This window comes from Hippoglossus stenolepis, chromosome 22 (genome assembly GCF_022539355.2).
Source record: "Hippoglossus stenolepis isolate QCI-W04-F060 chromosome 22, HSTE1.2, whole genome shotgun sequence".
Classification (NCBI taxonomy): Eukaryota; Metazoa; Chordata; class Actinopteri; order Pleuronectiformes; family Pleuronectidae; genus Hippoglossus; species Hippoglossus stenolepis.
In genome coordinates, this window is record NC_061504.1 from 1,589,984 (window position 1) to 1,617,612 (window position 27,629).

At 42.7% G+C, this 27,629-nt stretch overlaps 3 protein-coding genes across 3 annotated transcripts in view; 1 reads left to right on the forward strand and 2 right to left on the reverse strand.

Moving 5' to 3' along the window:
• Positions 1-9,528, forward strand: part of cog5 (component of oligomeric golgi complex 5) — a 48,391-nt gene extending 38,863 nt beyond the window's left edge. Inside the window, exons 12-22 of the mRNA XM_035147345.2 lie at positions 489-693; positions 1,411-1,572; positions 2,556-2,655; positions 2,795-2,905; positions 4,208-4,270; positions 4,969-5,072; positions 5,565-5,802; positions 6,514-6,590; positions 6,902-7,028; positions 7,252-7,331; positions 8,889-9,528. Of these exons, the coding sequence (XP_035003236.1) occupies positions 489-693; positions 1,411-1,572; positions 2,556-2,655; positions 2,795-2,905; positions 4,208-4,270; positions 4,969-5,072; positions 5,565-5,802; positions 6,514-6,590; positions 6,902-7,028; positions 7,252-7,331; positions 8,889-9,015 (1,394 nt within the window). The 3' untranslated portion in view covers positions 9,016-9,528. The remainder of the gene's footprint in view (positions 1-488; positions 694-1,410; positions 1,573-2,555; positions 2,656-2,794; positions 2,906-4,207; positions 4,271-4,968; positions 5,073-5,564; positions 5,803-6,513; positions 6,591-6,901; positions 7,029-7,251; positions 7,332-8,888) is intronic.
• ndufa5 (NADH:ubiquinone oxidoreductase subunit A5) lies at positions 9,509-13,182 on the reverse strand. Its single transcript, XM_035147348.2, has 5 exons — positions 13,064-13,182; positions 11,065-11,109; positions 10,814-10,930; positions 10,641-10,706; positions 9,509-9,722 (listed from the first exon to the last, which is right to left on the reverse strand). Exons 1-5 carry the CDS (start codon positions 13,082-13,084, stop codon positions 9,621-9,623), a joined length of 351 nt encoding a protein of 116 aa, XP_035003239.1. The 5' UTR covers positions 13,085-13,182; the 3' UTR covers positions 9,509-9,620.
• Positions 13,183-15,362: 2,180 nt separating this feature from the next.
• aebp2 (AE binding protein 2) lies at positions 15,363-26,505 on the reverse strand. Its single transcript, XM_035147543.1, has 8 exons — positions 25,812-26,505; positions 19,500-19,731; positions 18,599-18,706; positions 18,254-18,440; positions 17,998-18,122; positions 17,776-17,843; positions 15,946-16,059; positions 15,363-15,851 (listed from the first exon to the last, which is right to left on the reverse strand). Exons 1-8 carry the CDS (start codon positions 26,333-26,335, stop codon positions 15,839-15,841), a joined length of 1,371 nt encoding a protein of 456 aa, XP_035003434.1. The 5' UTR covers positions 26,336-26,505; the 3' UTR covers positions 15,363-15,838.
• Between the last annotated feature and the right edge of the window lie 1,124 nt (positions 26,506-27,629).

Sequence of the window (27,629 nt, forward strand, 5' to 3'; positions counted from 1 at the left end):
TTGATCAGTCGAAGGTTTCTGTGTCTGTCACAGCGGCTTTTCAAAAAACAAACACATCTTGCATGTTTCAGCCTCTTTTTTTTTTTTGTTGTTGGAGCAAGTAGACATAATAGTTGCAATTCTTTCACTTTGTTGTGTTGTAAATTTAATTGATAAAATTGCCATTTTCTATTGTAATAAACAACCTCCCTGCAGGTTTCAATAAAGAATTTCTGATTCTGAAATGCTGTTAAGCGAACTCAGACTGCCATTTCCTTTTACTCAAAGACTTCCATCTAGCCCTGGCACAATAACAGCTCGATTGATAGTGTTGCTGAGATGGTGTGCCTTTAGGTTGTTCTGTGACCTTTAACAAAGCTTTTACCGTTCTTGGTCCCTTTCCTGACCTCGTGAGGCTACTCTTAAGGAGGCGTTCCGGTGGTTACAAGCTTCACTTTGTAATAAAATGTTAGTTTTCACTGCCCCTGTCTTCATTTCTCTCTCCCTAGGCTCGTCCTTTCTGAAGCAAGCATTTGAAGGAGAGTACCCCAAACTGTTACGACTGTACAATGAGCTGTGGCGCCGCCTGCAGCAGTACAGCGCCAGCCTGCAGGGGGCTCTAACGAGCAGCGGAGGAATGGACGCGTCACTTGAGATCATGGCCACAGACACAGACAGCCAAGACCTCTTCACACATGGCAAACAGGACTACAGGTGAACCCACTCACAGAATTGTTTTTCTCTTGAATAACAATAATAAGAAGGACTGAGGATAGGATTGCTAGGCTCCCTGTGTTTACTGACTAATGGCTGCTAGCTGCCCAGCGGCCGGGACTTCAGTCACATTGGCAATTGCATTTACAATTGTCTTCGATGTGATAACAGTGGGTCCCTGACCACCTGGTGGTTTGGGTGATTGGATCATAATCTGTCCTCAATGTGTCTTGGTTGCAGTTATCCCCTTTACCTTTTAGTGGTAAAACACATTTATTGCTGTGTATATGTTGTGTAAAAGGCAACATCTGGGCTGTTCTTCACACCTGTTGCTCACTTGAAAATGTGTGGGTTTTAACCAAAGGTTTCTATTTGCGGAGTTATTTTAATTCAGCTAGATGTAACCACCATCTTGTCTCAGGTTTGTCTTTTTTATCTTCAATCCAAAAACAAAGGAATTTCCCTTGCCTTCCCAATAGTTCCACAGGGGTCTGTATTTGAAAGGTTTGCTATTGCTACATAGCTAATGTTTGCATCAACAGCTGTTTGCTTATCACTCCAGAAGAAATGTTTCAAGTTCAGTTTTAAATGTCCTCCAAACTTATCCGTCAAGGCTGTATGTGTGCACGCAAATGTCTGAGTGAGAGGTTCTGGACTTACATACATTTAGCCTCTCTTTGGATTTTTTTGTCAATTTCTTTGTGCATGTGTGTGCAGCCCAGAGAGGGCTCTGAAGGTCTCTCTCCAGCCGTATGAAGCAGCCTACCTCTCCAAGTCCCTCTCTCGCCTGTTTGATCCCATCAACCTTGTGTTCCCTATGGGAGGCCGCAACCCGCCCTCCAGTGACGAGCTGGACAGCATCATCAAGACTATCAGCAGGCATGTACAGTACATGGCAATTTGAGTCACAGCAGAACTTACTGGAAGTGGCAGCACTCTCTTCTTGTCACTCAACAGTCTTTAATGGCTTTTGATTTATCTTACAAGACATTATCTGTCGCTTACACATTCATAACACGATGTTGTTCATTTATTCAAAGATAGATTTATAGCCTGAAAGTCCTGGAACAAGGACTGTGAATAAGCAGCCACCAGTATTATTTGACTATTTCTGCAACTTTATAACAAAATTGACTTTGTAAGTCTTTGTAATTTGCATGGAAACTTTAGAGAATATGAAAGAAACAAAAAAAAACTGATGGGTAAAACTGAAAAACTGGGGATAAGAGCACAGCCTCTTCTCTTAAGAATTTTAAGAGAAGAAATGTTCTAATAAAAAGTGACAGTATTTGTGTGAAGAAAGAGGTAACCCCGCCCACTTCCTTGCACATTATTCTTGGCCAATCATAAAAGAAAGTTGCAAAAATTGTTTGCAGGCAGTTTGGCATCTAGAGGGTTACAGATGCTGTATGACCAGCTGACCAACAAGTATGTATGAAGAGGCCTTTAGTCACAAAAAATAAATAAAAAAATGTCATCCCAATATACTTTTCTTATTCGCTTATATACTCACAAAAGAAAATCAATGAAGTGAGGCTTAAAAGTGTGAAGCATTAATTGGACATTGTACCTATTAATGTAAAAAAAATATAAATTTATATACTAAACTGGGATCTATCTTTATATATTCTTTCTTTATTCTTTCTATATTATTTTTATAATCTGTCTTCTTGATCTGACATAAAATACAGTGGTCTCTCCCTAACCTGCAGGTACATGCATAGTTGTTACAAATTAGATGGTTCCGTATTCATTTAAAAAAGATTATGCACAGTTTACCTTTGAACAAAGCGTACCACTTGTATTTGGTATTTACCCAAGTTACATTATTGAAATGGAATGGTATGTGTGTTTGTTCGCAGTGAGCTGAATGTAGCATCGGTAGATCCAGATCTCTCCCTGGCTGTGGCCAAGAATGCTGCCAAGACCGTCCAACTCTTCTGCGTCAAGTCCGAACAGCTGGTGTGTGCAGAGTCACGTGTGCATATTGGTGCAAATCATATCTGTTCAAATGCCATTTGTTGTATATAACCCACACACCACCTCTCGGTGTGTCTCTTCAATCAACCAGTCCATTACTTACACCTCTCTCTGTCTGCAGTTAAGTACTCAGGGCGATGCCAGTCAGGTGATTGGTCCGTTGACAGAGGGCCAGAGGAGGAACGTTGCAGTGGTCAATTCCCTCTTCCGTCTGCAGCTGGCTGTCTCCAAAGTGGGAATAAATACTGCTTGTTTGTCTGATGAATAAACCTGCAAATGTGGACATTATGTAAATGCGCAATTTCAACTGCCATAGATGAATCCATAGAGAAATATTATAGCACTAAAGTGTGCTCACTTTTATTATATGGTAACCACCCTTTAAAGATTTTTATATTCCAGCTGGGATTTTTACCTCTTTCTTTATATCTTCTGTTCGGTTTATTGGCGATTGGCAACCAACGTCAAGGTGCATTACCGCCATCTACTGTTCTTTATTTCTCTAACCATGTATTAGCTTTATAATGTATAAAGATGTCACATAGCACACATGTAGATTAAAGCAAGGGAAGGAAGTTAAAGTGGGATATAAAGTAAAGTAGTCGGGGTGCAATGTGTTCTCTCTGCACTCTCCATTAAAGATGTATGTGTACTGTATCCTGGCACAGCCGACCAGCAGATTCCTTCAGCAGTAAATTACCTCAAGGCTTTCAAATTTTACTTTGTGAGAGCCGAGTGAGAATTTATTCCATGTAGTTGGAGGGAGAGACAAAGAGACAAAGACCGGTTGGGGAACTGCGAGGGTAGATGGCAAAACACAGATATGTTAGAAAGTTTTAAGTGATTTGAAACAGTTGTTCTCCGTTACGTGACCAGTTCAAATTTACACATCATTAGCGAGACCCTGAAGAAAACAGTATTCTAATAGTCCAGGAGCTTCCTCACTGCCTTCCTGTTCTATGATGTAATATTGAGTTGATGATTCACAAACATTCCTCTTTCTGGTTTCTTCCATATTGAACAGGGTTTTTGGTGTTCCACATGGTTATATATTTGGCCCATTTCTTTCTTCATTATCCATGCTCGCACTCAGCTAAATTGTCCAGTCTCCAGTGGCTGACGACCTCAGTCCAAGTAGTACAATTTAGATACATGACAGCTATTTCAAAATGAATCGAGGACAAAACCGAAATTAGGGTTAGGGTGTGCCACCATATGTTCACCTGAGTTCTAGATTTAAAGTAAAAGAGAGCACATCACATTTGTAGCGTCTTTGCAGTGGCTCCCTGCCTCTTGTCTTGTTTCCTCCTTAAATATGGGACAGTCCCTTCTTGTGTAGTGCCTCAGTTTATGGAACTGAACCAGTAGTTAAGACTGGAACTACGGCGAGACAGCCTTTTGTTACTGTTACTTTAGGTTGCATAGGAAAAGAGTTTATGTATAAATGTGCTATACAAATAGAGTTTATTCATTTATCGATGTGTTAATTCTATATTTTTTCATCTTTGTCCTCCTGTGTTTTGTATTTTTGCAGATTATTTCCGGTTTGGGGGGTTGTCCAGCTGCTGCTGCAGAGGCCCTGTCTTCTTCTTTGGAGGTATCTCAGCAAACATTCATTAATATACATATTTTCATTTTCATTGACATTCTTCATTCTTTCTTTGAAGCAAAGCTACATGCGCATATACATGTGTTGTCTTCTACCTGCTTGTGGGTTTATCATTTTAAAGGAGCTTCTTGCCAATTCATAAAATATTGTTCAGAACTTTATGGTAATAATAATAATAGTAAGTTTCATTTTTCACATCAATCGACATCAATCATCAATTACCTGTGCACCCACTTGAATTCTTTTTACACATGTTGTAAAAGGAAGGTTTACGTGATGGGAGTCTGTCTGCATCCCACTGGTTTACATTCTTGTCTCACACACAAACTCACACTCTCTAGTTGATCAGATATTTAATCTCTGTTTGTGGAGACGGAGCAGAGATAAGACGCTTCTTCACGATGCTCTCATCACCAGAAACACAAACACACACATCCGCACAGCTGATAGCGTGTTCCTATCTCAAAGGTAAAAGCAGTCAGACCTCATGTATATGTACCTACTGCTCACCTGACTTCACAGGTGTTGCTATGGCAACAGGGTGCTCCTAAGTTGCAGGTAATGAGCAGTAGTTAATGTGATTTGATGCACAGGAGCTGTAGTCAAGTCTGGGTTTTGCTGCTTCCACCTTCTCATGTTTCTCCTGAGCATCCTTCCACAATGCACTTCTTCTCTGTGTGATTCAGGGAGTGCAGACCCTGATGAGCAGTGCAGTGCATCCTCTCCTGCAGTCAGTGAGCGACTCCATAGAGGCCATTATCATCACGCTCCACCAGGAGGACTTTGCAGGGTAGGTCTTTTCCAGGTGTCCAGAAGTGTGCTTTGACTGGAGGAATTTAGTTACTCGTCCCCTGCTTGAATCCCCCTGCTCTGGGGACACAACTCTCTGATGGCTCAGGGAATATTAGTCAAGGAATTCATTCGGAAACAAAACTAAGCGAATCCTTAAAACACATAAAAACTAAAAACGACGTGTAGAAACTGAATAAAAGCCAACAATATTTAACAACATAATCAACCTGTTACTAAAGTACATTACCTGTCCCCTTTAAACCTAAATAATGTACCTAGGGTTTATCACACATGTGTATATATATATATTATATAATTAATATATAATTTCTATTCAAACATAAGATGAATGAATATGATTCACAAAAAGTCCTCAAACAATATTCAGGTGCCCGTACACGTCAGTTAAAACCTCCTCCTGTCATTTTGAAATTGCAAATGATTAAACGTCATTTGTGTTTGCATGTGTGCCTGTTGTTTTGTTTTGCAGGCCTCTGTCCAGCCCTGATAAGCCCGACGTTCCCTGCTCCCTCTACATGAAGGAGCTGCAGGGCTTCATCTCCAGGGTGATGTCTGACTACTTCAGACACATCCAGTGCACAGATTTCATCTACGAGAGCACTGAGTCCATTGCTCAGAAAGCCATTGAGCTGTTCCTCCGCCACGCCAGCCTGCTGCGCCCACTGGGAGAGGGCGGCAAGATGCGACTGGCTGCTGACTTTGCTCAGGTGAGGTGGATGTTGTCCGACTGCTCCTCTCCAGGCTGTGTAGACTCAAACTCTTGTTGATGTCCACGCAATTGGGTCCAGACTTTCTCTGGAGTTTGCCTTTGACACATGAACAACGCAGCAGGAGATTCTCCGCTCAGACACGTTCACAACAACACAGAAGCCTCTGGAGCGTCCAGGTGAGGGGTGGAGCAGAGGCAGGACGTAACGTGTAAATTCTGCTGCGGAGTGTTTCTGTTTGCAGCACATCAACACCAGCGTCGGCCCTTATACCAAAAGCTCTCTTAACATTTCCGTCTGCGTCTTCTACGGGTATGGCACCACGTTTTTATTTTAAAATACTTGTTTTATTTTAGATTTTGTTTATCTATTTTTTCAGTTTTGAGTCTGTTGCGTGTTAAAAACCTCAACACACCCACTCGCTTGTGGTGAATCCTGCCGAGGATCTCCTGCTGTGTTCTCACATGAGCACATTCAGATATTCCTGGAGTTTTTATTCGGGGGACTGGCAGGAGAAACTCCAGAGAAAGTCAAAAGCCTCTCACTCGCACTTTGTGTTCTCACATACAGCCCCTCAGGAGAAAGTCAGGGGTTTATCTGGAGTTCAATGCATGTCTGAAAGCAGCTTCATTGATTCAGCAGTGACGAGGTCATGACTTCACCAAACTCAAGTTGTTTTCGTGTGTGTGTGTGTGTGTGTGTGTGTGTCAGATGGAGTTGGCAGTCGCTCCTCTGTGCAGGAGAGTGTCTGACTTGGGGAAACCTTACAGAATGCTGCGCTCCTTCAGGTGTGTAACATCAACATGCATAACAATCCTCTATGATTTTACTGTAAAGACCAGGTTGAACATCAACATTTCTGTAGTAGTTGAATAGTTGAAATAACATTTTCTTCATAATCTGGTGCTTGTTAAAGGGTCAGTTTACACAGAAGAAGGCACGTTCACATTACAGGAAAAAACGTAGTGCTTTGAGTTGGGGATCTGGAGGAGGGCTGCAGGGGCTGACTCATTGCCTGTGGGGGAAACAGTATTTTATCCTCTAAGCCGTTGTGTGTCCAGTACACTGTGTGTGAGTACAGTGTGTGTTTGTGTTGCAGGCCACTGTTGTTTCAGACCAGCGAGCTGATAGCCAGCAGTCCAGCGGTGGGTGACCTGATCCCCTACAGCACCCTGCTGCACTTCCTCTTCAACAGAGCCCCATCTGAGCTCAAGTCGCCCCACCAGGTGTGTACACACACACACACACACACACACACACACACACACACACACACACACACACACACACACACACACACACACACACACACACACACACACACACACACACACACACACACACAGTAACTTAGGACTGAGCCCAGATAGAAGCAGGCTGACTACAGTGTAATCCATGATGATTTAAAAATCATTTGTGTCTAGACTAAAACAGCTCTCTCCCCCACAGAGAGCAGAGTGGTCCGTCGCCCGGTACTCCCAGTGGATGCAAGATCATCCCTCAGAGAGAGACCGGCTCACCCTCATCAGGTAACCTGTCATCCTGCTTGTGTTTGCCTATTCAGTTCAATTCAATTTGATTCATTCCTCTGCCTTGTTGAGACTGGAGAGAGGGGGGGAAGAGAAAAGAGGGAAGGAACACTTGTGTAGCTGTCAGGTGAGATGTCATGGAGGCTGTGGCTGAGGGGTTAGAGCGGTCGTCCTCTAACCAGAAGGTTGGTGGTTCCATCCCAGTCTTCCCCATTCCATAGATGCACTGTATGTGTGTGTTAATGGATGAATGTAAAACTGTAGCGCTAGATAAATACAGACCACAGTGAGAATAATAATAGTGAGGAAATCCTGGTATTATGAATAACAGCAGCACTGATAGCAACACCAGTTGATAATGATAATACTGATAATAAAGAAGTGGTAGATTCCTTTGACCGTTTGGAGGGCTGGTACATCACAGGTCTAACACACAGCTAAAGATGCCTGCAGACGTTCATCTAACAAACATGGTCATTCAGTTCATTTGGGATATTTTTAAAACCTGCATGGTTTGCATGAATGTTTACTAGGTCACAGTCTTCTTCACTGTCTTTACTGGCTTTCTGCCACATTTCACAGCACAGTGCTGCCACCTGCCTGTCAAAGGAATAGTAATGGACAAAACCACTGGTGCTCTGGGTTCACCACACATTGCGATGTGTGTGTTGGGCTCTGGCTGCTGCAGAAATATGGCCGATGTACAGTCAGTGCCTGGAGGCAGCTTGTAGACAAATGAATGCTTGGAGTTGCTTTCAGTCGAGCGCCTGTGCAGCCTCGGCTCGCTCCGGTCACACGTATGCAAATGCAAAGTGAATACTGCGGGTCAAAGTTCACCTAAGTCTAAATCCACGCGATGCCATTCTGCGATTTTCCTCGCCCCAGGAAAAGGAATGTTTTATTTGCCTCCTCGCTCGCACAGATTGGAAGTTAACAGGAGGCGAAGGTTCGCCCCTGATGTATCTGCGTATGTGTGAGCACTGAGCAGGCCTTTCATAAAGTTAATGTGGAGTATCCATGTGTCTTGTTGAACAAACCAATCACACTGAGCCTTCTTGGGAGGGGAAAAACATGATTCCACTTATAATTAGGTTATATTAAATCTGAGGTTTATCTCCAGGACCACTGTCATGATGAATAAAGTGCACACACACACTCACTGTTTGACTGTGGAGAACATTCAGCCTCTGGTTGTGAACTGTGGATTGTCTCTCTTTCACATTAAGGTTCCCCCTCAAAGTTAAGCTGCAGATCCTTTGTCAACACAAACACACACACACCCCATCTTCAGACTGATGCTGTCCTCCAGCTAGCGGCTGGTTTCACGTCCCTGTTTCAGCTCACTGTGAAAATCAACCTGCAGACATGTGACCTGCTACAGTTTCATAGTTCACTACAGTGGGCTGCTGCGGTCACAGTTGGGTTATTGTGAAAAAACACACAACAGATATGTTCTGTGTTCATATGCAAGGATAGCAGCACTTTGAAAACCATTAACACAGGAAATGTGATGTCATCATATGGAGTAATATTGTGTCCTCTCTGTTCACCTCTAAGGGGCGCTCTGGAGGCCTACGTGCAGTCAGTGAGGGCTCGGCAGGGGAAGGAGTTTGCCCCCATCTATCCCATCATGCTGCAGTTGCTGCAGAGAGCCACTAGTGGGCCACAGGAGGTCAGAGCCTGAAGACTCAGTGTAGCTCTGTGTCATGTGCCTCTGTCTGATGACATCACAGCATGTTAGGGTGTATATGAAGGATGTGTGGCTCAGTGAACACTACATGAAGCTTCCTCTGGGCTGTAGCAGCTTAAACATTTTTTTTTATTTTTACTATTGACTAAATTAAGGGACTGTGTTGTGTAGGGATACATTATGACACTGAGACAATGAATAGTTTCTTTCACTTGAGTTTCCAGAGCTGAATCCAATAAACCTCTCCATTATAAACGAACCCAATGTAACATATCACAGTTATTTAAATGATCGAGCTCTGAAGCGATGAAGGTTCGAGTCACCCAGATGATTGGATACCAGTGCAATCCAAACCACTGGAGCCCAGTTTGGGTCAGAGTTCTTAGAACAGTTCATGTCTTATTTGTCAACTATTTCCACAAACATGTGTAAAAATGTAATTGTCTTGTTTAAGTGTGTTTATGAATTAATGACTCTGGAGAATAAATGGGGAAATATTTGCAGTTACTTTTATTTGTACATCACTTTGTTAAAAGTATGGATCACACGCGCGCGCACACACTCAGACAGACAATAATATACAGTTTACATAGGTGTCTTCAGATGGGCCATTTCCATTGGTTGGTAGGAGGCTCCTCTGTCAGCGGCTCCCATGGTTTCCACTCAGACATCTTCCTGGAAAGATTCAACTCACACTCCGCCTGCAGATGTACACACAACACAGCATTTAACAACACTGATCAACTCATCATGGTATCACATGTAATAGTAATATCTGGACATTTGGGGACAGTTATTTGTTGTTTAAAGTGAGACATTCACAACAGATTTCATTCTGTTAACATTTAAAATAAACCAAATAACTGACATGTGTCTTTTAGTGGGAGTTACATGTAGCAGCAGTTAATGCAGCCCCGTCACTGTTCCCTTGACAACTTCATGACAATGGTATTCACACGTGTGTATGTACACATATACACACAGTTCCAGCTTATAGATTTGGCTTGGGCAGTACTCTGCTTTTGATAATCAACCCTATGAAAGAAAATGGACAGTCTTCATAGATTTGTATAAAAACACATCCGAGTCCAAGAGAATAACCCATATAGAATGAGAGATGGACGCAGGGTGTGATCAGCATACAGAAAAGCAAAACCTACTGAGGATTTCAGGATTGATTATTAAAAAGAATAAACTGAATGGGTAACACTGATCAACTGGAAAAACCTGCACAGAGAAGAACAGAAAGGGCCCACGCATGAGGAGAAGAGAGTCTCCTCCCTCACACACCCGCCCCCACTCTGCCTCTGCACATTCACATCCTGCAACAGCGGCACAGTACAAAGAGTCTATTAAACTTTGTGCTGCTGCTGCTACATCCCAGCCACAAGAACCTCGCAGCCTCCTACCTCTAAAACAAAGCCCTTTACAGGCTTCTTTTATCTGTGGTGAGTCTGCATCCATGTCATGTAGAACAACACAAAGTGTCATCCAAGCAACAAAACACATTGCCATAAAAAGTGTTTTTCTCTCACACTCAGTTAAATTTAACTACCTCATTAAGGCACTAACAGGCCAACTGATATTACCAGAGGACACCAACAGGAACAGGGACCTACCTGGAAAATGACTTCCTCTATCTGACCACAGTTTATTTTCTTCTCCAGCTTTTCAACATCAGGCTCCTGTGAAGACAGTTTCATCATATTGAAACTCCACCATTTTCAATACTTACAAATGTTCAAATAATCCATTCTCTTGCACACGGACACACACACAGCCCGTCACTGACCGTTTGCACGTGGCCGTACCGCTCGGTGACCAGCTGCTCCGTGTACTTCCTGTAGGCGGCATCCTGTGGCATTGTCTGCACTGACGCCAGGATCTTTGAGTAGAGAATCCTCAGACGCTGAGAGGACAAGCAGTGTCGGGTTAGTTGGTTGAAGAAAACACATCAACTGAATCTGCCAGGGTGGGAGCCACTGACAGCTGGACACTCTGATGATTCACATTATTATATAATAATATATATCAGCTGCTCACCTCGTGTGGATTGAGGGACACGGCGAGGCCGACCAGGCCGGTTGTCTGGAAAAGAGCCACAGGAAAGACACTTGGTGAGTCTGAGTCACACCTTCAAACTCCGTTTTGTGTAACACTGTCAATATGCTTAGGCAATATGATTCAAATAAAAAATATTTAACTATCAACTAAGTGAAAATGTCCCATTATCATGTCCCTCAGGTAGATAATTCACAAAACCTTCTCACACACAATGTCAGCTCAGCTGCACCAATAATTTGGAAACCTGGGGCAAAAATGAATAAACAATGTCCAATTAAAGTTTATTAACCATTTAAAAATAGCTCTGGGTCTGATGGAGCCTCCAAGTAGCTGCATGCTGAAGTGTCTGTGTACAAGATGAGATACTGAACTTCCCCCTGACGGCAGTGTGCGACTGATGTGCGACTGATGTGTGATAAAGTGCTGCACGCAGATGCACTGTATGAATGGCAAGATTTACTGTAAACCTGTTTGGGTGTTCATCAAGATTAGAGAAGCGCTATATAAATACAGACCATTTTGTTATATTAATGGACTCTAATTTCCGATAGTATTATGAGGAAGACGTAGTATTAAAATACTACAATGTAATATCTATTTATTTATTTCTCTTGACAGAAAATGTAAAACTGTAGAAAGATTTGCACCTGGAAGTATAGTACAACTCATTGAACCATTGACCAAGTAACCACCATGTATGTATTGTGTTTTCTGTACCTCCTATTTAACTTTACAAAGACTTAGACACAGGCTAAACAATACTAACACTGGCTGCATTACACTTAAGTACTGTATGTCAGTGCCAGGGAGCTGGTGTGGTGCTCAATGGTTTACTTCCATGTGTCAATGAAAGGAACCATGACTGGTATCTCCTAGAGATGTATGAATATAAAACTGTACTGTAAAGATGTTTGAATGGTCATCAGGACTAGAAAGGGGCCTATAAATACAGACCATTGAGCATTTATATCATCAGATCAGCTTTTCTGGTTACGTGAGCCATGAAAAAGATCCCAATAACTCTAAGGATAATGGATCACACAGGGCAGGTGTAAATGGTAAATGGTTTTGTATTCATATAGAGCTTTTCTAGTCTTGATGACCACTCAAAGCTCTTTACAGTACAGTTTTACATTCACCCATTCACAAGGTGTGAGGGCAGATCCACACATAATGATGTTGTACTACAACAGTTCATTACAAACACGTATGTGCTACATCCGGTGTGTTTTAATGACTGTGTACCTACTGTCTCACCTCCCTCTCAATCCCTTTTGGGAATGAATGTGAATATCAGTGAGCTCAGCTTATTGGAGCGAAGCCTCAGGGCTCAATAGTAACCAGGGAAATGTGAGGGCAGCACGATCACGTGACTCTTCACCACTTATTTTATTCTATAGTTGAACTGGTTATCGTATATTTGACCGGCCTGGGTTTCTCTGGATAAAACCAGTTTTCACAGTTCACTTTGAATTCACACAAAGTTGTTAATATTCACATTGAAATAGATACTCAATTAAATCGACTGTATATGTAAGTTAAAAATGCATGAATACCATAAACGTGTGTTTGTCGTAGGATGTAGCCTGTTTATGACCTAAATGACAGTTGTAGGGCATTAGTAAGTATGCCGTAAAGTAAATCTGGACCGTTTGCCTTTTTTCACGACAGTGTTGTAAACAGACATTTCAGCTGACAGCAGCGACTCAGATGTAAACACACAGAAGTGACCGCACTTCACTGCTCGGTGTTTCTCTTCAGCTTCCACAGGTTAGCTCAGCCGAGCTACATTAGCCAAACAGCTAACAGCTAGCCGTGTCACCGCGGCGTCTCGTCCCCACCGCCGCCTCCCCGCTGTGTGAGTCGCTTTACGCTGATTCCCTGTTATAAAGGTACAATGCAGTGCAGCCGGCTAATCAGCCGAGCTGCTGCTGCGTCGTTTCCGCCATTTCAAACAAAGACATGACCTCTACTGTACCTTCTTCAGCAGACCCGCCATCCTTCTCTGCGGACACACTCCGTCTGCGATTTCCGGCCACTGCAAATGACGTCAGCGAGTTTCCGGACTTTCCGTAGCTCTTTTTTTCATTTAATTTCATTTTCACGAGTCTTTTCAATGGAGGATCTGATAAACCACCCACGGTCCTTTCAAGAGTGTCATGTCTGGATTTAGTGTAACTTCAATCAATCAATTACATTTTATTTGTATAGTCCCTGTTCACAATTCACAGTTTGTCTCATGGGTCTTAACATGACATCCTCTGCCCCTAACCCTCAAGAGTATCAAAGAGGAGTTATAGTCAGTAATGGTAGAGGATGTGAGTAGGCATATGGTATAACTTCATTATTTTACACTGAAGTCATTCATTGTATCCCCATCAGGTGATGGGTTGTGGATAAATCTTGCCAGTTCAACGTTTTTGTTGTCAGAACCAAGAACCAAGGAACAACAAAAATGGAAATGATTATATAAATAAATTAATGACATTTACATAATCCTCTTTCATTTTCCATAATGTATTAATGCTTGTAAAAAGGTGGGCACATAACCTGAAAGTTTAAGTTAAGATTTTCAAATATAATCCAAACAGAGATAAAAAAATATAGACAAATAAATTTGTCAAATTAATACATGTGTCAATAAATCTATACAGACGCAACATAAATAAATTGCTTAGATATTCTTTTATTTTATTTAGACATAGAATACCTGGCGCAACACACATTAGTAGCCTAATTAAATATATATATATATATATATATATATATATATATATATATATATATATATATATATATATATATATATATATATATATTGAAATAGTCTGTGTCCTCCTTTCCCAATAGTGATGAAATGGTCAAAAGGGACAGAGGTCATGTTACCAAATGCCTCATAGTCTTTTATCATGATCAGCTAATTATAACTTTTAATGGGCTTTCTCTGCCACAGCCATATTGATCGTCCTATTTGCAATGGGCTTTTTAAGCTGTAACAATAATATAAAACACAAAAGGGATATGAATGAATACTTAATAGATACATCGGTTAAATTCCTTAAGTTTTATAAGTCTGGAATGCCTGCTTGGAATTTCCACTACTTTCCAGATTTTTATTAACTTGTAGAAAGCTAAAACAAATATCAATTTATTCTTAACCTTAACAGTCTTGAGGAGCGGTAATGACATTGTTCCCAGGCTTGTGTTGACCACAACATAAAGGGACTAGATACAATTACTGTGGTTTTAATTTTAAGTTACTTCTTTCAATTACTTTCTTTCTGTCACATTAAATATGTCCTTCTCCCTCAAATATATAAAGTGTCCTTGGGTCCCTTGAAAGGTACTATAAATATGTAAGTTATTATTATTATATCAATAATCGGTGATACAGTGGCCCCCTCTGTTAAGGCAGGCCCATCACAGTTTGATTAGACCTGGGTGTCTTTCCTCCAGCCCCACTGGCTGCAGCGTTCTGAAGTCTGTGATGTTTCTTTCTGGCACAGGGCTTGTCTGTGGATTCCTAGCTCTTTGATCAACCTGATGGTGAATGTTGCAATAAAACACCTGCAGCCAACCTCCACTGGGCGGACTATTGCTTTCCAGCCACGTTATTCTGCCTCGGATGCCATGTTCACATACCGAAGCCCGATCCGCTCACTTGCTTCATCAACAGAATCCTCCCAGGATACTGTCATTTCTACAAAGTAGGCAGCATGCAGGGTGTTGGACCAGAGCACACTGAAATTCAACATTTGGAAGCAGTCCCTTAATCTGCTTGATTTGTCCCCAAATAAAGAGGGAACAGGCCACAACTGACCATGAAAACATCAGATATTTATCATTTACTTTTGGGCTACAGAAAAGGGAGGAACCATGTATAAAATGAATGCAAGTCTTTGACAGTGTATAGGATTTTCTTTTTAGTTAGTCATTGAATCCCTTGAATTAAAGCTGTACATTTACACTTCAAACTGTGGGGGTAAAATTACAGACATTGTACCAATATCCAAAGGTTATGGACCTGACTATTCTGTAACTCTTAAGTGTATTTCTATTTAGGCATTTTAGCCTCATCTTGAAAGTCACAGTGAATAAGACCAGGAGTGGTGTGAGAGAGTTGAGGAGAAAGGGAGAAACATACAATAAATAGTCCGGCCAGTCAGAAGCAGAACTGGGGACCTGTTGCTCACGTTGCATATGTTCAAACCCGTAGGCCATTGAGTCACAGTGTGTATTTTATTTTATGTGGAACACAAAAAAGACTTTAGAGCAGATGGAGGTTGGAAAAGTTTAATGGCATCAAACCAGAGCAATACTATATGCACATGATCAATATTATCAGTTTTAAAAACATCTATTTAAACATGTTTGGTGGAAAAAAGACATCTATCTACAGTGGAGTAAAAAATTCAAAGTATAAAAATATATTACAAATCTCAAGTATTTACAAAGACAGCTTCTTTCTACACAGGTCTACAGTTACAGCACTGTCAGTTAGTTTTCACTCTAGTTGTGTTACCTAAAACAAGCAACATCTTGCCCTACGGGTCCTCAGTAAACTCAGCACCTATTAAAAGAAAACACTGTGGGCCTCAGACAGCCAGGACAAACAATAACTACACTCCCAGCATCCTCTGGGAGAGGAGGGAGGGGGGAGAGGGTCTTGGAGATGGAGAGGAAGGGATGAGCACATGGCCTCCTTCTTAAGGTCTGATTAGCAGGATGTGACATTAGAGCTTCTCTGGAACTGTTAGAAGAACATCCTGTGGGAGGAAACACGTCAGATTATTTATCAATATCCGAACTCATAATTGAATGTTTGCCTCACAGGATCTTTACGCACAGACACACACACACCTGTAAATGTTGGGGTCCAGCAGGACAGTCGTGTCTGTGGGCAGCTTTGACAGATGAACCACCTTGGTCTTCTGCTGCAGTCTGTCGCTCTCATTCACCCACACATCTGGCAGTCTGCAGAGGTTTCGAGAACACATTTACAATTACTGTAAAACAAAGGTCGTTATTCTTTTATCTTTCCTCGTGTGTGACAGTGAGACTTCCTTTGCAACAGAGGTGTGAACAGAGGAAAGCTCTAGTGTCGGTGGAGATCTGGAGAAGGAGTGCCAAGAGCTGATCTGGATTTGGGGGTGAGCTCTGATAAAACCAACCACCATCAGCACGTCTTTATCTTCAAACCTTTAACAGAAGCACTTTGAGTCCAGAGGAAACTCGGGTTTACTTTCTGAGGGGATCAGGGGCAGAACCCCCAAATCCCAAATCCATTTTGTTGTATCATAAATATGCTCTCAGGGAATGATGATGTCGACGTTACATTTCAAGGAGGGAATGAAACAGACAGAACAATGTTTACTTCCCAATCTGGTATGTAGTTTATGTTAATACCAGCTCATTCCCTCATATGAATGTGTTCGTCACAGTCTAACACTTAACAATTGTGAATGTTATGCCACCTGTGGACATTCCTGTTAATCTGGGAGATTACTAAATGTTACAAGTAGAATTATTTGTGGCGGCCAGCCATAATATTAGATATTACAATATTACAGTTGATTTTGTAATATTTACCTATTTAAAGTTGGTAAAGTCTACTGTATTCATGCAGAGCTGCACACAACACATTACTCTCTCTCTCTCCCATGATTATTCAACGTGTTGACTTTTTGGCAATAGTCAAACGCCATGGTGTCCACTAATGTTTCGGTTTTTAAGTGCATCACTATTGCCATTGTTACTCCTGTCGTCCACACTCTGGAATTGTCAAGCCTGTGACACGGTCTTCTGGAAACACTGCTGGGTTGAGTGTTTGTCTGAACAAACAGAAACTGTGTTTTTTGGAAACTATTGTGCAGACGCCCACATTCTTATCAGTCACAACTCGACTACGAGCAGTGAGGGCAACAGTTACCTTCAGTAACATCAGTCCAATAAAACAAATCCCTGCTGTACTTCTACTTTTAAAAATTGCTGTTCCTCATTCATTGTATTTTCTGATACTACTCTTTACTACTACTACTGTTTCTGATACTGGCACTTACATGACCAGTGTACATGAATGGTCATGTGATTTGTATTTTAGTTTGGATTGAGATAATTTCTGATATGGAGCTAAAAGACAAGACAGAGATTCTTTTCATTTTAAAACGAAGCCATGTGCCTTAAACTATCCAGACTAAATGGGGTGTAATTGTTTAGAAAAACAAACTCTACACTGTACAAACTGTCAGAATAGTTCATGAGTGTGTACAAAAATAAACACAGGACCAATGTCGGCTTCTTCTGGTGCATCAGGAGATTTGAATTTGTAGTGCAGTATCTATACTATGGCAGACAGTCATACTTTAATCACACACATCTGCAGACATATGTAGTGTTGTTGTTTTACGATGGCTACAGGTGAACACAACTTCACACATTCTGAAGAATCAGCCACATAACCGGCAAAGAAAAGACCGTAAAAGGGATAATCGACCGAAAAATTGTATTTTGGTGTGAATGTGCCTCTGAGGAGGATATCAGATGACATTTGGGCTTAAAACACACGTAATTGGGTTTAAATTACGCCGCTTAGAGTCGAATGTGAATGTCGAGGCTGAGGAAACCAGAGAAGGAGGTGAAGGCAGGGAGAGAAGGATGTGAGGAGGAGGAGAAGAGAAGGCCATGTCTTACATGTCTTCTGGTGTCCAGTGCAACAAGAGCTTTACTTTCCCAGAGTCTTCTTTCCTTCTGGCTATTACCTGAATACAAACACAAAAACACACTAGTAATTTTATTATGAGGACTGAATGTGATTTTCTTTCACAAAACTAACATCCATTTAAAAATACGCACAAAGTCTTGCTTGCTGGATAACATGTTAATGAACTGAGTAGTTTGTGTGTGTGTGCCCACCGTGCTGTGGAAAACCACACTGTGTCCATTGCCCAGGCTCTCGATGTGTGTTGCCAGGTTGAGGCAGATGGCTCGATGACGGATGGCGTCCATGGTCTGAGCATCAAAGAAGTCATGAGGTCGGGCTGGAGGAAAGAAATATTGATATGATGAAGAAGTAGTTTGAGTGTGTGAACCAGCGTGACAATATGGCCATATATATATATATATATATATATATATATATATATTCTGCCTGTTTGTGCATTGTCCATACGGAGTGAGCGTCTTTGTTTGTTCTTGAGTTTCCTCCTCTTGTTTAGGCCGGCCTTGGACGGAGACTCCTCCTTCACTTTTCCCTGATTGGACAGTTTGGATGAACCCTGTGAGCTGAAGTGAGTGGGGACATGACGTGCCAGCCCCCCCTGCGAGGCAAACGTGGCGTAGCAGCCCCCCACCACACACTGCAGGAACACAGATGATTTATAGTTAATATTAAGTTAATATGATTAATCATTTAACAAAGGTGAAGTACACAGTTAAGTCAGGTGGACAATATTCAAAGTGTGCAATCATTTGACCAGAACATTATTGGTGGGGTAGATGAAGTGTGTGTTGTCACCTTGAATGGTTTGTCCCCGCTGTGGGTCAGCATGTGTCTCTGCAGCCAGCTCTGACTGGTTGATGGTGTGTTGTACACTTTACAGCCTTTCCACAGACACACAAACACCTGTGTGGCAGACACACAAATAGTCAACACACAGAGTAAGTTCTGTAGTGATCAGACAACATATCTTAAAGAAACTTCAATGTTTATTGGTTTTGGTCCACAGATCACTAGTACCAGGTACATTTGGTGGAAACACAGTGTGTGTACATAACCCTTGTTTTAAATCATCCTGCTGACATATGAACAACCACCGGCTATAAAAAGCTTTTCTACTCCAGTCCACCAGGTGGTGTTGATGCACAGGACTCTACCACATTTATGATGCTGTATAAATCTAGCAAACTGCAACTGTAAACATGGAATAGATTCAAATCCTGCTACTGTTGATCCGAAAAGAGAATATTCAGACTTTTTATTATTATTATTTTATATATATTTATTTGTTTATATACTTATATTTTCTTCTGGATCTCTTGTTTGATATAGCAGTGGTTGTACTGCACCTATTAGCCACACCATGCAAATCACTGACCGGTGAAGTGAATAACAGTGGCACCTGCCAAGGGATGGGATATATTAGGCAGCAAGAGACCACACAGTTGTTGAAGTTGATATGCTGGATGGTCAGATGTTCACTGTGGATCTGTCCATGTTTTCCTATTTAACTCAGCAATTTGTGGTTGGATATATTCTCCTTCTAACTGCTGGAGGAATGAAACCTACATTTCAATGTATTCTGTTATTTGAAACCACTGGAGCTAACAACGTAGCATCTTTATCCTTCTAAATAAAACACACAGTTACACCTTGGGAGCAGCGCACTCATACAGGAACCTGACAGCAGGACACTCACCCCTCCTCTCTGTCCGTCCACATGTGTGGCTCTGATATGCTCAGCCAGGTCAGGACTGCTGGTAAATATCATCTGACAGTGATCCCAGCAGCACGTGTAGTTCAGAGACTTGCCCCCCGCGGGCACCGAACCGCTCCCAGACACCGCACCCCCGCTGTGACCATTGAGCATGGCTGGAGTGGAGCGACCGCTGGATGCCGTGCTCTCCATGTCCATCAGGGTGCTGCCGATACTGGAGCAGGCACACATGACAGAAGATATTAGAAACAGATCACAAAGTAAAATCAAAAATTCACAGGGAGAATCTAGAAAAAGAAAAAAAGGCTGTCCTAGCTGAAAAACAAGTAACAGTTGATACAAGATCTCATCTCGATTGGCTGTGACTCAGGGGATAAAGCGGCTTGTCCTCTAACCAGTTGGCGGTTCAATCCCAGTCTTTGCCATTCCGCATACCAAAGTGTCCTTTGGTACTGACGGCTCATAGAAATAGTGCTGCCCATAGATGCACTGTATGAATGTTTGTATGAATGGGTGAATGGAAAAGACTGTACTGTAACCAAGACTAGAAAAGTGCTATATAAATACAGAGCATTCATCGGACTGACCGAAGCTGCAGACTACAAGACTTCCCAGAACACAACACCAGACATTTTCGACTGAGGGTCATGTTTACATGAGGGTGCACCATCTTTACTGTCGGTCAGATTGTGGGCGCTAGTGGGATCTTGCTGTAATACACCATGTGTGTAAATGAAGAGGGTGAATTAACCAGGAACATAAATAACATCAGAAATAGAGTAAGCACTGCCCAATTATCTTTTACTAGAGAGCTACATATTCAACTTAAATAACCTTATAAAGTAAAAAATGACTAGAAAGAATAAGAGAAAAGAATCATAACAGCAACTGACCTATAGTTATCAAGGCATTTCCCTCAGTACTATAATATAAATTGTTCCTGCCTTTCATTGGATACTGCTTGTTGACAACATGTCTGAGCTGTGAAGAAATTGTGTCTGAAAACTGTACAGTTGAAGTGTACTGTTGGGGGGTGGCTGTGGCTCAGGGGGAAAGAGCGGGTCGGTCTAGAACAAGAGGGTTGGTGGTTTGATCCCAGTCTTCCCCTTTATACATGACGAAGTGTCCTTGGGCAAGATACTGAACCCCAAATTGCCCCAGTAGGCTGTGCCGTTCTCATAGAGGAAGTGCTGCTGATAGATGCACTGTATGCATGACATGGTGAGTGACCGTTAAGACTAGTAGACAAGTGCTATATAAATACAGACCGTTTACCATTTAAAAAAGGTGCTTTGCCAAGTTTGAGACAATAAACACGTGTCATGTACTAGCACTTACGACTAATCTGGAAACTGGCAGCAATAATGTAAAAAACACATGCAGATCCAACAACAGATTTCACAGCTCCCACAGAAGTGCAACAGGTGCGTGTGTGCTGAAGCCAAATCACTATGCGCACTGGTCACTGTCCATAGTGGTTCTCTGTGGGAGCCGAGTTTACACATCCTACGAGAGGATTAACACCCCTGACGCACACACGTCTGCTGTACATCACTCACACTCCAGCTCTGTGTCCAGCTGCCGCTCGGCTCTGCATGGGAACTAAAAATTACAGTGTGGTCGTACAACTGCCACAACAGCAGGATTACCCAAAGTCGAGAGGCAGCCAGGCACGTCTCAAAGCTGGCAGCAGATTGTCTTACCTATTTTTACAGAGTTTGAATTCATCTCTTCTATAAGCCGTACACATTCAATTCAATTATTGCCACAGCTGCAATGTGTGAAGTCACAATTACAGGACTCTACAGAGGGCTTTTGATTTGAAATGACTGATAAAGGAAGTGGACATGTGGTAACATTCGTGGGGAACGAATTTAAAGTGGACTACATTTTGGGAATCCACCAGCCCTAATGGATGGTAAAAATCTGAACATATATACAGCGCTTCTATATGCTGCACTTTTTTCTGTCACACACACCATACACTGCTGGCACAGCACGCGGACTGCAGGAGCCAACCCTCTGGTCAGTGGACGATCCTCTCTACCTCCTGAGCCACAGCCGCCCCATTTGGACATTGAATAAAAACTTTCTGAGGTGGGTCCAACTAAAAATAGTTTCTCAGAGTAGTAGCCGACCTTCTGTTGGTTCATATTTGCGATTTAAAACCAACAAACAGCAGGGGAAAGTATATCATCCAGAATAACTCTCAACAAGCTTACCCATGTAACTAGGCACTGAAATTGTTTTACAGTTACTAATAAAAAACGTTTTATCAAAAACATAAGTGTAACCATTTGCAACTGTCAGAGGAAGAAATATGAGCACTGTTCATGTGCTAGCATTTTTGGGGGCGGTTGGTGTCATTGCTGTTTGACTGCAAAAACTGCTCAGCCAGTTTTACTGAATGTTGGAAGGATGGGGTGTGGGCGTACAAAGAACTAAAGTTAAGGCGTGGATTCAGATCCGGGAAATCTTTTTCAATCACTTCCTTGATAACATTGTCAGCTAGGTTGGATTCTTTTTTACAGATCAATAATTTATGAATCTTAATGGGGAAAAAAAATCTGGCATATTTAGGGAACTGCTATTTATGTGTTAGTGCAATTTGCTGCAGATCCACATCAAAAATATGGATCTGGTGGATGTTAACGTGGTTTTATGGAGGAGACTGTTCAGCCTTGATGGAGCTATGCGCCCGACAGAGTACCGTTCTAATTTTAACTGAAATTAATCACTGTTTTTGAATGCACTTCTGGTGAGTGCAGTGAGCAAAACAGAACAAGTGGCCCGAAGCCCTCCTCCTCTGTGGATAGACTGTCATATTGTGGGTTAATAGCGTGCCTAATGTGAATTGAATGAAGACTTTATATTTAGTACGATTATTCAGGTTTGTAGGCCTTCACATGATTAACTGAGGAGTATGACGCGTATTCCTCCTTGGCTGGATGATTATGAAAGAGTTGTGATACGCTTCACTGGATATATAGCAAGAGGATTCAGAAACTTTCACTTCCTGTTCACTGTTGTGTTGTAGCTTTGCTGATCAATATAGAACTCAGCGACCCATCATGACAAAGTTTAAAGTTAATTAGAAATCAGAAACTGAAAACTCTCACAGAGAAAAGTATTCAGGTCCTATAATCAGACCTTTGTTAGTCTTCTTGGGTAAAGTCTGCGTACACCTGTATCTGGGCAGTTTATCGCATTCTTCCTTGCAGATCCTCTCACACTCCATTAGTCTCAGCAGCATCTGCAAACTGACATCCTCAGGTTTCCCCCACAGATGTTCTACAGGCTTCAGCACAGTCAGACACTTCTCCTGAAGACAGTCGACGTTCTTCCTCGAAATCATTCTGCGCCTCTAAAACTTTATCCTTAGTTCCAAGAAAATGTGCCGCTCTTTTCAGGAACAATGACCCGAACAGCTGATACCAAAACTGTCTGATTCAAGTTTCACATACCATGTTTGTGTTCAACTGGGGGGTTTTCAACAGCTAGACACACAAACCTCATTGGAAAATCCCCCATGAAACTTTCAGTTGGTTAATGTTTCCTCTATATTCACAGAAATTGTACAACTGCTGCCAATACTTTAAATAAGATGAGAGATTTGTGGTTTTTAAAGTTTCCCGGTGGTCAAATGAAGGAACTTCATTAACTGATTAAGTTAATCAATAGGGAAATGGAAAGCGTCATGAGACAATTGTCAGTCAAATTTCCTGTAACCAAAGTGGAAATGGGTCTATAAGTAGTGGAGCATCCAGTGATCCACTGTAGCTGTAGAACACTGTACTGTTACTCATAGTGAGCTCAATGAGCTGCTGTGTAGGTGCATTTCCCACCTCATCGTGTATCACAACTACGCTGATTGACTCACACTGTTTGAATCTGTCACAGAAGCCTTGAAGGGGAGTTCGCGTTCTAATGCTGACACAAATTCAGAAAGAGGGGAAGAAAGAAAGGGAGTGGGGGAAATAAATTCAAATCGATAACAACGACCTTACTTACTTAATTTAACTTCAGTGTTTATCTCTATAACCCGGGGGGGTCCATAGCAGTGATGCTGCTGAAATCAAACTCAGAACTGACTGACATGCGGTGGATCGTGGTGGTGGATCATGATCGTGGTGGCAGATCACGATCGTGGTGGCAGCTGTTCATGGACTATGACTCAAACAAGACTGCTTGATATAAAATACACCTACTCACATGTTCTACCATTCATGCAAATAACTCGTCAATTTCATTCGTCACTGCTTCTCCCTTCATCTCTACCAGACAATTTCTTATGTATAAATACTGGAAACATTGACACACTTTCCATTAGGTTACAAACTGTTTCTTCTAAATACTGTTATGTGTTCAGCTACACACGGCATCTATTGCACTTCTGTCCGTCCTGGGAGAGGGATCCCTCACTTGTGGCTTTCTCTGAGGTTTCTACATTTCCCCCCGTTGATAGGGTTTTTTTGGTCGTTTTTCCTTACTCTTGTTGAGGGTTAAGGACGGAGGACGCACCTTGTAAAGCCCTATGAGACAAATTATGATTTGTGAATATGGGCTATACAATTAAAATAAGATTGACAAGTGATGTGCATCATTTTTTAGAATATCACTCAAATGTTATTTGTATAGCCCATATTCTACTGTACATATGTTCACGCGGTACATATTCTGTTTACAATTGTTTATATTAGTTTCTATTCCTTTCGGTTTCTTCGATTTTTTTTTATATCTCCCACATTTATAAGTATTGTTACTTTACCGTACTTCCCCACTGTGGGGCGAATAAAGGATTATCTTATCTACTTCACAAATCACATTTGACTCATAGGGCATAACAGTGTGCGACATCCTCTGCCCTTAACCCTCAGCAACCTGTGATATACTGAACACTATCTCTAGATGTGTATGATTCAACTTTTTCAAGACGAGACTTGTCCAATGATGCGGTGGGGGGGTGCTGATCAACCCCCACCAGCAGGGCGGTGAGGAGATTTTATCCTAGTGCCCACAGCCTGTATTGCAACATGATGTGACGCACACAGGCCCAATACACAATCACAAGGAGGTTAGGGGTTTTAAAAGCAGTGAATACATTTTCCTGGGCATCACCAAAATCCCTGGCATGACTTTTTATATAAAATATATAAAACAAGTTGATTTGGATGACTGCTTCAGTAAATAGTCTCTATCTCTCTCTCTATACATTATCTCTCTCGCTCTCATTCTGCAGGACTCCAGAGCTGCAGGGTCCAGATCTGATACTACTCAACAACAACTATCATTAACTGGTTATCATTAAGAACATCCTTATTGTTTTCATTATAAAAAACAGTCTGACAGAGCTTAAATACGATGGTTACACCATTGTTCCGGATCACTCTCTCTTGTCTCCCCTCTTTTCTATTCACCTCTCCTTTCTTCCCCATTTTCCTCCACTCACCCCAACCGGTCGAGGCAGATGGCCCCCCCCCCCCCACATTGAGCCTGGTTCTGCTAAAAGTTTCCTCCAGTTTGCTCATTGTGGGAACTGTTGGGTTTAAGGCCTCAATCTCACTATGTAAAGTGCCGTGAGATGATCCAAGTTGTGATTTGACTATACTCTAAAGTTTACAACATGGTAATGCCTGTCTAAGTGCAGCCATGTGCACGGACCCTCACTTGTGTCCTGCAGCTGGGGTCCACACATGGCTGCAGTGACCACAGGGGGGGGGGGGCTGCATGATAAACATGAGGGCTGGAGAGATGGTTGAGGCCAGGAACGTTGAACCAATGTGCTCCACTAGCTTATAATCGCTTTAAAAATGGTGTCTAATATTTTAAAGTTATGACACTGGTTTAATGGCTTCCAGTCACCAAGGCTGGGAACCAGTGTCCTGCTGCATGGGGAAAAGTCCCCATCTTGAAAGTCGATGCATCCTCTAGATTAGTGATAAATGTAGGAGATGTGATTTAACCATAGACTGTATTTAAAGGGTATTTAACACATCAACCCCCCCACTATCATGGAGCCAGGCTGATGTGAGATCAGTGTTATCTTGGTGAAGTGGTGCAGCTGGAGATGTGATCTGCACACATGTGGCCTACAACTAACTTCACCATATTTAAAGCACGTTGTACAAACGTGCCGAGGAACTATTCTACCGGGCGGAGGAGACGCGACGGGAGGCTGTGAACGCGGAGTCCCGAGCCAACATTAAACCAGTGAACTTGGCACCATGCTGTGACCTAACACCGCCTCTTGGCTGCTGGGGGAATCAGTGTAGGCCTCTCGCTGCTTCTACAGACCTGTCCTCCGAATCCATCCGGCTGAGCGGCTCTCCATCCGACGAGGTCAGCTCCACGCTGGCCCGTCTCTTGGCGCCGTGTCCGGCTCGCTCCGCGGTCTTTGTGCGCTCTGCGGGCGGCGAGCAGGACACGTTCTCCCCCTCTCTTTGTTCTTCTTTCAGCACCCGGGAGCCCTCCTGTGCGGAATCGACACTACTCGCCAAACTCCCCTGAACGGGACTTTTCCCCGGTTCGGCGAGTTCGCCGCCGGGCTCCCCTTCCTCGCCCTGGGGCTTTTCGGTGGGGGACGCCGCTTCTTTGTCGGTGTCGGGGACTCGGGGCGGGATGTCCCCGGGCTGCTCCGGCTCACCACGACCACCGCTCACGTCCATTCCTCCTCTGCTCTCGTTGTTGTCGCCCGGTTCCTGTTTGGGGTCCGGCACGGCCTGCTCCTCTCTGCCGGTTTCTGCTGTTTCGCCGGGGCCGTTTTGATCCGGCTTGGGCTGAGACTCTTGCTCGGCTCCGTCGGTCGTGATTGGAGCCATTTTGGAAGAACACGGGGAGATGTATCGGTGATGTTCCAGTGGAAAAGTTGCCCTGACGCTGCCCCTCTCCTCCACTCACTCTCTGAGCATACAACACAGCGGCGGCTCTGCGTGACGTCACGGCCCCGCATGGTCCAAGCTGCTCTCTGCGGACAGATGCCTCACTCGGTACGGGGAGCGGAGCGCCTACACCATTAGTCACCCCACGTAGTTTACACCGCATATTCTGACATTTGACAAACACCACGAACCCTAACTATGTCCAACTCTTACTAATATATACGTCTTTATTTCTGCTACAATTTTAAGCTATAGCTATAACGTCCTTTCAGACTAAATGACACGTTTTGTTAGTTTCCCGGTCACATCCAGTATTATTGGCTACGATGGGATACCTGGTGTAATAAGATGTAAGGGACACGACCACTACAAGCTCAGTGTAGGGTCTAATATAGCACTGCCCGGAAGGAGCAGACCGAACTTGTTTTTCACAGCGAGTCATCTTCGTAGACCTAGACGATCTTTGGCATTGTGGCCTCTCAGCTCCACGTGTTCCGACAAACAGAAAAATGATCCCAGTGAAAAAGTGCTGAAAAGGCACGTTGTTATCTCAGCAAGGTGCACCCCGCGACTTTTTGATTTACTGCCCCTTTTCACCCTCCATCACTTCCCCCGCGGCGTTGAACCACCACCCTCTTTCTCCGGGTGGACACTGAGCCACGCTGACCTCAGTGGCCAACTTGTTGCATTGAAACGAAGGCCTGCTCATCCACTGCCTGAGCTAATATGGAGAAAAGATGCTCCGTCTAGTTAAAGCATTTCAGGTATAATGGGCACCGACTTCATAGATCATTAATTGATACATAATAGTGAGTGGAATAATCAGTAAAACCTTTTGCATGCACATATACCACCTCAGCATCATTAACATTTTTGCAGAATGCAAAGAACAATTCACTTTTCCAGAGCTTTCAACCCTCTCACGTGGTCACGTTTGCTTGGAGTTTGCTTTAATCGACAGCACTTTTGGGGATTTTTTTTCACCCCCATGTTTTAGCCTAAACATTTAACATGAAAAATCCAACTCAAGGTCCAGGTGTGAGCATTTTCCAGAGCTTTAAACAATGGCTGAAGGGATCATTTTAATTGATGTTAATAGTTTGAAGCACTTCCAACGAATGCACACATTTTTCCAATCAGATCAGTGGATGGTGCAATGGCTGTTACTCCAATGTTTTAAATTTAATCTTCTCTTATTTATGCCCAACATGGCCCTGTGGCTAAAAGCCCACAT

What these genes read in the sequence shown, in the direction of transcription:
- ndufa5 (XM_035147348.2), bottom strand. Translation starts at nt 13,084, where the DNA reads ATGGCGGGTCTGCTGAAGAAG. An exon ending in TGGCGGGTCTGCTGAAGAAG is followed by an intron (nt 11,110 to 13,063) that starts GTACAGTAGAGG and finishes GCTCTTTTCCAG; the next exon opens with ACAACCGGCCTGGTCGGCCT. An exon ending in GGTACGGCCACGTGCAAACG is followed by an intron (nt 10,707 to 10,813) that starts GTCAGTGACGGG and finishes CTGTCTTCACAG; the next exon opens with GAGCCTGATGTTGAAAAGCT.
- aebp2 (XM_035147543.1), bottom strand. Translation starts at nt 26,335, where the DNA reads ATGGCTCCAATCACGACCGACGGAGCCGAGCAAGAGTCTCAGCCCAAG. An exon ending in CGGATGGATTCGGAGGACAG is followed by an intron (nt 19,732 to 25,811) that starts GTCTGTAGAAGC and finishes TGCCTGCTCCAG; the next exon opens with TATCGGCAGCACCCTGATGG. An exon ending in GCGGGGACAAACCATTCAAG is followed by an intron (nt 18,441 to 18,598) that starts GTGACAACACAC and finishes GTGTTCCTGCAG; the next exon opens with TGTGTGGTGGGGGGCTGCTA.